Below are 9,560 nucleotides of genomic sequence, written 5' to 3'. Positions count from 1 at the left end.
CAAATTTACACAAAAACATCTACCATAAACCATCCATATCAAAATCAACATATTCACATATGATTTTAAACAATACCCTACATTACTTAGAAACAATCAATTCTGCAAACAAAATTTGGAATTTGTGACCATGTCACTCCCATATCCAAATCTTCTAGCCTATGGTTCTATTTGAAATTAAAACTAGGTTCCTTTACCTGAAATTGAGCATATGCTCACTAAGAGTTCCAAATCCTTCAAGGGTAGCTTAACTTGGATGACCAAGTCCTGATAAAAAATCAAACTATATCACCAGGACCTTGAACTAACAGAGACTAATTCTAAAGATAAAAAACATCGCATACAAGCCTAACCTAGAGGTAAAACTAACCAGATCAAAACTAACTCAAAGAAAAATGAGTCAGAATGAACTTACTCTATCTGAGATTGACAGTCTTGTAGAGTTCGTTACCAAGAGTCCAATGATGGATTCTGATTATTGTTCTGATAAGTGAGGAAGTTAGAATATTAGAAAAAAAAAAGAAAAAGGAAAGTTTTAGAGAAACAATGATTCTTTAAAAATAAAACTTGAATTTTCTATTTATAAACTATTTTTATTTTAATAATAAAATATACCAGTTATACCTGTTATTTTCTAAATCTTTATATTTTAACCTATAATCTTTAATATATTTATCTATTATATTCCATATGTTCTTATAAATTTAGTTTCACAAACAACATTTTTTAAATAATTATATTTATTATAAATATATATATTATAATAAATATATTTGATTCATGAGTAGAATCTTAACCCAACACATTTATGTTATACAAATTTCAAACCTGTTAGCTTACATAAACGTTTGATTCATATAATATCACAATGTGTAGTTTTTGTGTATATACAAATGTAATAGCACATTTGGTATTCTAAGTTTACAAGATTAAACAATTTTAGTTCAACAATATTAATACTTATAATTAAACATTATTGTGTTTATGTTTGAAATTGGAAAAGATATTAATTTAAGAGAATTAATGAAATTACATATTTTGAATGCAGCTTGAGGTGACTTAGGCTGTGTTTGTATCCAACTATGGATTTTAATAAAGCGAAGAAAGGCGAATAAAACACACAAATCAATGAATAAAAAATAATAAAATACAAAAATCGAGACAAAATTGTCTTAACATTCTTTCTTCGCAGTTTTGCGACGATTTGCGAAGATTGTTATTAAATATATATATTATAATAAATATATATTCTATAATTATTATATTAAATATATATTATATTTTTTATATTATTAATCTATTTATATTATAATAAAATAAGTATAATTAATTATATAAAATAAGATAAATAATAATAATTATTATTAAAATATTAATAAATATATAAAATGATATATAATAAAAAAAATAAAAAATTTATGAAATAATAAAAATAATTAAAAAATTATAAATAATAATTAATAATGATAAAAATAAATAAAAGTAAAATTAAAATTAATTTATAATATATATTTTGTAATTATTAAAAATTTACATAATATCATTAAAAATTTAAAATTTTCCTTAATTTTATTTTTATCAAATATTTAATAATATTATTAATAAAAAAAATATTTAATAATAATAATAATAAATATAAATATAGTTATTTATATAATAATATTATTATTAATTATAAAAATAAATATATAAATTAATTATTTATTATTTATATATTTTTAAGATAAAGGAAAATTTATAAATTTACATTTTACACATTTTAAAATAATTAAAAATTTACACACAACCATCACATCATTCACAAAATTCAAAAACTTTCTTCACAAATCTACTATAACATATCTCAATTCAAACAACCTCACTTTCCTCTTAAATCACTTCAAATCCACTCTCCAATCCAAACAAACCCTTAATGAGAAAGCATGAGCCAGCAACCTTAAATTGAGCAGCCAAGTGCAAGAGATTTAGAGACAAATGTGGCGCATAGGAAACAGGACAGGGGTTGTGAGAGAAAGTACAGAGACGTCAGAAAGCCAATAGGCATGCATGTCACTGTACAAACAAACTCTTCTACTGCCCTACACACACAACTTTCCTTCTAAGGAAACAAATAAACATTATTATCATTAGTGGAATTAATTAAATTCAGTGCGCAATCGAAGCAGCTAATTTTGTTTTCCCATTTATATTACACTACCACTCTCATTTTGTAATTTTTTTACCTTTTTCGCCAAGAAACTGTAGCAACACACTTAGCATGGTTGCTGCAACGTGTATGAGGCGGGAGTGGGGCAGATTCCGTTGAGATCCGTGTGCACACGCATTCGTTTTTCGCCGTCGTTCTTTTCCAAGCAAGAATATTCTTCTTTTTTTCTGTTGTCGGAATTCAATTGAATGTCAATAAAACCCCTCTGTTTCCGTGCTTTTCTCTTTCTTCTCCGTGTCTGTGCCCGCGGTTTCATGTGACTCGAGACACTGAGAAAGCAGAAAGGCTGCATTTTGGTTCAGAACTCTGATAGATGGGTAGCTGCCCTTGTTTCGGGTTGAGGAAGAAGAGCAAAGGGAAGAGTGTCAATGCGCGGGACGAGGAAAACAAGAATCGTAAATCTGTAGAGAGAATCAATGATGTCTCTGCAAGTTCTTCAGGTTACCTTCTTTCCGAAAGATTCAATCTTTCAAAAATAATTTTTTATTTGTGTCAATTTTTTTAATGGGTTTTGGGTTTTAAGTCATGATAGGGGACAAATTGGTTTTTAAGTGATGTTTCCAGTGATTATTGCTTATAGTTCTCATCTCACATGATTCTTATCTTAGGGTGAAAGAAAAGAGGTCTTGGTTGGTTGGTGTTGTCTTGCGGTATTTCTCATTTGAAGATTCGAATTCTGATTAAGTACACTGTACAAAGCTTAGTACCTTACCCCCTGTTCAAATTTCATGCCCCACTCAAAATGCCTTTTTTCGGAGTTGCTACTGTGCTATTTTTCACTCTGGTCTTGGGGAAGCACAAGCATGCATGTTAAATTCTTGGAAGAGATTTTTTATGTCACAATTTTATGAATTGATTGTCACTAGCCTGAGTCTCTGCTTCATATGATATGAATTCTTTTAGGTCTCTGGGAGGCTTGACATAGTGATTGCTGACTGTTCAACTTGGTCTGCACTATTGAGTGGTCTCATTTCTGTATCAAAAGAAATCACATCAGCCTTTGTTGCGTAGAACCTCCTGCATATTTTGAAAACAATTTAGTAATACCACAGCTGTTGGCTACAAATTCTGCTAGGAAAATAACTCATCTCCCTCCTTTTTATAGGCAACTTAGAAAATCACCGCCTGGCTAAAGGAATTGTCCTTCTTGTGAATTAAACATTCTTCAGTGATTATAGATCATTTTTCGTGGTAGTCGAGCACATCCTGATTATCAGAATTTCGTTCATTCTCTACTAATAACCTCTTTCCCAAGGGGGGAGATAGATGTCACTGTGAGTAACTGAGAATATGCTTTTATCAGCTCTGGGGGGAGTGATTTGTCATCTGTATTGGTTGTCGGTTCCCTGCTTCCCATTGAACCTCACTTATTTAGAGTTTTTCTCTTTTACAACAAGTTTATATTAAACTCATCACCTAGATATGCAGGCACATATATAATTAGTCTAAATTACACAATATGAACTTGCGTATTTTGAGGTGTCTAAGTTTCACATTGGGCATATGAAATGCTTGAAATATTCATGATTTAGTTCTCCTCCTTGACAACTAGCTTTTAAGAGACTTTTCTCAAGTTTTTGAGTGCTTATCATTTAATAAGAGCTAGTGATTAAATAGTCGTAAGCGGATATGGACTTGGGTTTTATAGAGTATGTGAGTCCTACATGATTAATGCATAGTTTTAGAAAATCAATCGTCTTCTATCATATGAACTTTACAATGGAGTAATACCATGGGTAGACTTTGTTTGCAGACTTGCAACAGTGGTGTAAATAATTTTTGTGCTCACAGCAGTTTCAACATCACCTTTTTCTTTTGGTTGTTGAATTTTCCTCTCCTCATCAAACCAATCACACTTAGTGGGAAACAAGTTTTTGTCGCTGTTATTGCTGATGTTGGGTTTACCTGCGTACCTTCCACAATCCTACTGGAACGAGAGGGTCCTTCGAAACTTCCATATCTATTTATACTTTAAATAAAATGTTTTGATTTTCCTACCAGTAACAATATCCCTACACGCAGTTTGTCCACTATTGATAGTTTTTAATCCAGGGATATTTACAATAGAAGATAGGGTAAATTACAAAGTGATGGACATCGTGATTGAGAATTAATCTTTAAGTAGCTACACATAATCACCAATCCCTTCTCCCTTAAGATAATGAAGTTATACAACCAACTTATAGCACGTAATAAAGTATCAATATAGACGTAGACCCCGGATCAAAGGATATAGACGCAGACCCGCGAAGAATATAAGCAGAAACATAAAGCTCTAATAATGAGCTGATTTTAGCTTGTTTTAGGTTTTTTTTCCTATTTTTTGTTCTCTCCTTTTCAATTTTGTGAGTTGTTCTATTATGCAAAAAATGTTGTTATAGTTTAAAAGCGGGATGTCTTTCTATTATTTTTTGCTTTACTTGTATACTCTAGTGATCATAACTTGGTTTGATACAGGAAATGGACCAGAAGAAAACCCAAAAGAGGAGGGCGAAAGTCCTCATGAGGCCCGGATATTTACCTTCCGAGAGCTTGCAACAGCAACAAAAAATTTTAGAGATGAAACCTTTATTGGGCAAGGTGGATTTGGCATTGTTTACAAGGGAATGATTGGAGAAAATCAGGTATAACTTGATGGATGGATTTTCTTTGTGTGCCTGTTTCTGCGTTTACAATACCCATTAGTATGTTACATTGCTGTGCAATATAATTCTCTTAACAAGCTACAGGATTTGATCAGGTTGTAGCTGTTAAAAGACTTGATACTACAGGTGTCCAAGGGGAGAAAGAATTTCTGGTGGAAGTTCTCATGCTTTCCCTTCTACGCCATTCCAACCTTGTTAATATGATTGGTTACTGTGCGGAAGGGGATCAACGTCTTCTTGTGTATGAGTACATGGCTTTGGGATCCCTAGAATCTCATCTTCATGGTATAATACTATAACGCAACCTTTTTCTTCAATGTCAAATTACAATCACTCACTAGTTACTCCATGTATCTCTTTCCTGCCTTCTTTTCTCCCCATGATTTGGAGGAAATTTTGTAAAAGCTTAGAGTTTATTACTATCCGAAAGGATGAAATAATATACAGTTCATGAAGTTGACACACGTTAGTTCTAAAGGATCTGCAGACAACAATAATTTTAAAACCATGGGGGAGGGGGATTGTACGTGATCAGCTGAGCTGAAGAGGGGTGCTACTAATTTGCTCAATAATGCCATGTTTAGTATCATAATTTGCTCAATATAGCTTAAAGTAACTACTGTATCTTCTCTGTGCTTGACGTGTGTCTTTATTCACCAAATGTACATTTAGATCTTATTTCTTTCATAAGCCAACCTCTTTGCTCCAATGTAGCTGCAACCTTAGTCGTTAGAATTGCATGATTCGGATTTCAAATCACTTGATTCAATATGACTTGTCAATCCTGCAATTTGTGTCATGTGATGAATTACAAATGTCTTTGACTCATGTGATACATGAGTCAATTGGTGCAATTTCATATTATTGATTCATGGATCATATGATTTTAGCAGTACTTTTATTTTATTCTTTTGCTTTTCTTTCACCTTTTCTCGCCAAAAGGAAAAATAACGCTTAAATTGTCTATAATATAAAGGAACTGGAGGAGCACTACACAGAATGCACCGAAACTGATTATTTCACTGTTCCGTAACATGATTGCTCCTTTGTTCCGCCATCGTCTATCCTTATTCTGAAAATTCATACACTCACTTATTGCATAGAATTTTGTTTGTAGTTAACACGTTTTGTCTGTTTTGGTTTAAGATTATTAAAAAATTACTTTTTCGTTGTATCTTTAATATTTGTTTATGGTTATTTGTAGATGTTTCTCCTGATGAAGAACCACTTGATTGGAATACCAGAATGATGATAGCCTGTGGGTCAGCAAAAGGACTCCATTATCTGCACGATGAAGCAAAGCCCTCTGTTATATACAGGGATCTTAAAACTTCCAACATACTATTGGATGAAGATTTCCATCCAAAACTTTCTGATTTCGGGCTTGCAAAGTTTGGTCCAACCGGAGATGAATCATATGTTGCCACTAGGGTCATGGGAACACAAGGTTACTGTGCCCCTGAATATGCCACTAGTGGAAAATTAACGAAGAGATCTGACATTTACAGTTTTGGGGTTGTGTTATTGGAACTAATTACTGGACGCAAAGCATACGATGATAACCGTGGCACTGAAAAGCATCTGGTAGACTGGGTAAATTCCTATATTAATTATATTTTGTTCCATTACTAGCCCATGAGGAATGCCACACGTTACTCTCTTTTTTCCCTCACTTGAATAATATACATCAGATAAATTAAGTTTTCAGATTTGCTCTGTTTGCATTTCCTGCAGTCTCAGTGGAATGCTATCTTCATTCTTGGTTTTTTCTTAGTTTTCATTATGTACTTGAAAGAGGAAGAAGCTGAGTTATTAATCAGCTGTTGTTAATCAATGAATGTGGTGTGGTCTTCTAATGTTGAAGAAAGGAATATAATGATACCCTTATAATTTTCGAACTTACAATTCCAGTTTGCTACATAGTTTCCCGGGAATATAATTCAATTGCTTGTTCTGTTTGCGTGTGGTCTAATCATTCTTTCTGAATATTACGTGATTTTTCTACTTATATCCAATTGTGCTAAATGTTATCCAATGTCTTAATTTTGAGAAGATAATTGAAGTTTATCATTGTTTAAGAAATCATAATTTGTTTTATCATTTGTTTTCTGTAGGCACGTCCAATGTTCAGAGAGAAAAGGAGTTTCCCTAGACTGGTAGATGCACGGCTTGAAGGCAAGTACCCAGGATCTGGTCTACCGATGGTCATTGAATTGACAGCCATGTGTCTTCGTGAAGAGCCACATCAACGGCCTAATGCAGGTGATATAGTGGAAGCTCTGGAATTCTTGTCATCCAAGCAATATTCCCCAAAAGTGTTGAACACAGTCAACAACACAGCTGAGATGGAGAGTGGAGAGTCCTCAAATGAAACGACTGCGATTTTGCCTAAAGAATCAGTAAGAGAGCGAGCTGTTGCAGAAGCCAAGCTGTGGGGGGAGACATGGAGGCAGAGACGACAAAGTCAAGAAAGCAGTCCTAAAGAAGCATATAGGTTGTGATTCATCATGTCACCAAAGAAGATTCAACATACTTCATGTGCAGGCTGAAGCAGATTAGAAGTGGCTGGGTCTTAAAAGGTACAGGGAAAGTAAACAAAATTCAAACGATAATGTGCTCAGGATTTTAAATGTAGCTTAATAAAGCTAGTTGGCCATCTATTTTTAAATAGTGCTGTTTTGGCACTAGTGTACTTGAGGCTCAACTTCACATGCTTTGACATGAGTTTTCATATTACATGGTTGCTCTTGCTTTGCTCCTTTGAGAAATATGATCTTTTAACATACTTTATGATGCTGGAAGCAAAGCAAACACAATTCTTTTAACAAAAATAAATAGCAAATAGATTGGATTGCTGAATTTTCCTTGTGTGTAGCATGTATTAGACATTTAAGCTAAAGTTTTTGCCCAGAAAAGTCTACATTACATATCTGCTCAGATGCAAATTCCTAACATGCTGCTAGTCTGCAGACTCTACTGGAATATTGAACATGTTTACAGTTCAATTCTAGAGTAGACATCTCAGGCAAGTACATCGCTGCTGTCAACTGTTTGGTAGTGTTTACAGAAACCTTTATTTACAGTTGACATGTGAGCCTTTTGAACATGGCTCATTCAATCTTATCACATGCAAGGATTCAAGCATTTATAGCAGGTATATTACTTAAATTTTTTGTTATCCTTTTGGTCCTCACTGTTTTACAAGTGGATGAAAAATAGGCACTTGGTATATAAAATGCTATATATTCAAATGACAAATAATTTTACTAATATTAACATCCCGTTGAGAAAAATGTAGTACTCAATAAATATTTTTAATCATGTTGAAAATTAGTACAAATAATTTTTTATTGTATCATTTTTTCCTTCTAATTTTATTACTATAATATTTTATCTTATTTTTTATTGGATCTTGTTCTCATTGATATTTGGGTTGCAGACAGAGCTCTATTGTGGCAGGTATACATACCATAAAGCAACGTGTCGAGTTTGTGGTATGGGTTCGAGAGAATTGGCTTTTGCTTCTATTTAGAATATATAGAAACATTTATACTCCATAAGTCACCATGAAATCTTAATTTTCATTAATCAAAATATTTTCATAGCTTCATTTTAGTATTGCTTTTGGGGTAAAAAAAAGGTGAGTATTGTAAAGAGAAGACAGTGCAATTTTTTCACTGTCTCCGGTTTGGGTCACGCACAAAAATTGCTGGGAGAGATATACAACAATGAAAAAGGACAAAAATTGTTTATTTAGGACAAAGAAATAAACACTCATTTATCGTTTTCTTCATTTCGCATCAATTAAAACGAACAAAAAAATTATACATTTTTCCCTTTTTATTTATTTTCCCTCTGAAATCGTTAGAAAGCTTAGTATATTTGAAGAAGAAAACTAAATTTTGTATGGTAGTATCTAATAAATGCAATGCTAAGCGATACTCTTGGGTTACAAATGGTTATGAGTAATTCCAAATGATTAAATGCATGTTTGGCATCTTTCAAATTTATGTTTCATATATAAAAAGTAGAAGTTATTTAATATAATTATTTAACTTATAAATTGAAAAATAATGCACGGAGATAAACCGCTAACTTATAATTGGCTGGACTATAAATATTTTTACTCAAATGGATGACAATTTGACACCATTAAATACAACTTAAATTCATGTACATATTTTTACTATTTTTCCATTTATCACTTATAAATATATACATAATTTTTTCTTTATATATAACATTATCGTGTAATAACTTTTTTTATCCTGATCACCATTATGCGGTTCTAATATTAATCATATTACATATCTTTTTATCTATTAATATTTTTTAAAAAATGAAAAATATATTTTTTGAGATGGGGTTAAAAAAAAATTATACAAAAAAACATCATAAAAACTCAAGGTCGACCATTCAAGTGTGTCCAACAAATGTGGCACAATTGCTTTTACGATGAATAAAATTTTTTACAAGTAAAAATTATCAACCTCCTTTGGATTATCAACCTCCTTTGGATTATCAACCTCCTTTGGATGAAAGTTCTCAATATCATTATTTTTTTCCTTGTTTCCAAGCTTATCACCTCATCCCAACATGTTTCTTCCATCTCTTGTAATCTTTTTCACCTTACCACCCCACCCAACCCTGATAACTAGTGCCAACTCCACTAATGAGTAATCTAATATAAAATTTGGATTTGTTTCAAT

At 32.2% G+C, this 9,560-nt stretch overlaps 1 protein-coding gene across 3 annotated transcripts; it reads left to right on the top strand.

The window, feature by feature from the left end:
- The first annotated feature begins 1,966 nt into the window (after window positions 1-1,966).
- Window positions 1,967-8,644, top strand: LOC137813666 (serine/threonine-protein kinase PBS1-like). 3 transcript variants are annotated; one of them, XR_011081473.1, is made up of 7 exons: window positions 1,967-2,646; window positions 4,664-4,830; window positions 4,947-5,136; window positions 6,056-6,444; window positions 6,966-7,430; window positions 7,822-8,005; window positions 8,291-8,644. XR_011081473.1 is itself a non-coding variant. In XM_068616041.1 (5 exons), exons 1-5 carry the CDS (start codon window positions 2,520-2,522, stop codon window positions 7,350-7,352), a joined length of 1,260 nt encoding a protein of 419 aa, XP_068472142.1. In that variant the 5' UTR covers window positions 1,968-2,519; the 3' UTR covers window positions 7,353-7,710. The 3 variants fall into 3 exon arrangements, 2 of the variants coding, with proteins under 2 accessions (XP_068472142.1, XP_068472143.1); XM_068616041.1 differs by lacking the exons at window positions 7,822-8,005; window positions 8,291-8,644 and having other exon boundaries at window positions 1,968-2,646; window positions 6,966-7,710; XM_068616042.1 differs by lacking the exons at window positions 1,967-2,646; window positions 7,822-8,005; window positions 8,291-8,644 and adding an exon at window positions 3,137-3,480 and having other exon boundaries at window positions 6,966-7,710.
- The last annotated feature ends 916 nt before the right edge of the window (window positions 8,645-9,560 follow it).

Source organism: Phaseolus vulgaris, chromosome 1 (assembly GCF_000499845.2).
Source record: "Phaseolus vulgaris cultivar G19833 chromosome 1, P. vulgaris v2.0, whole genome shotgun sequence".
In the NCBI taxonomy this organism is placed as follows: Eukaryota; Viridiplantae; Streptophyta; class Magnoliopsida; order Fabales; family Fabaceae; genus Phaseolus; species Phaseolus vulgaris.
Note: the sequence above shows the minus strand (reverse complement) of the source record. Positions and strands in the feature narration are given on the sequence as shown.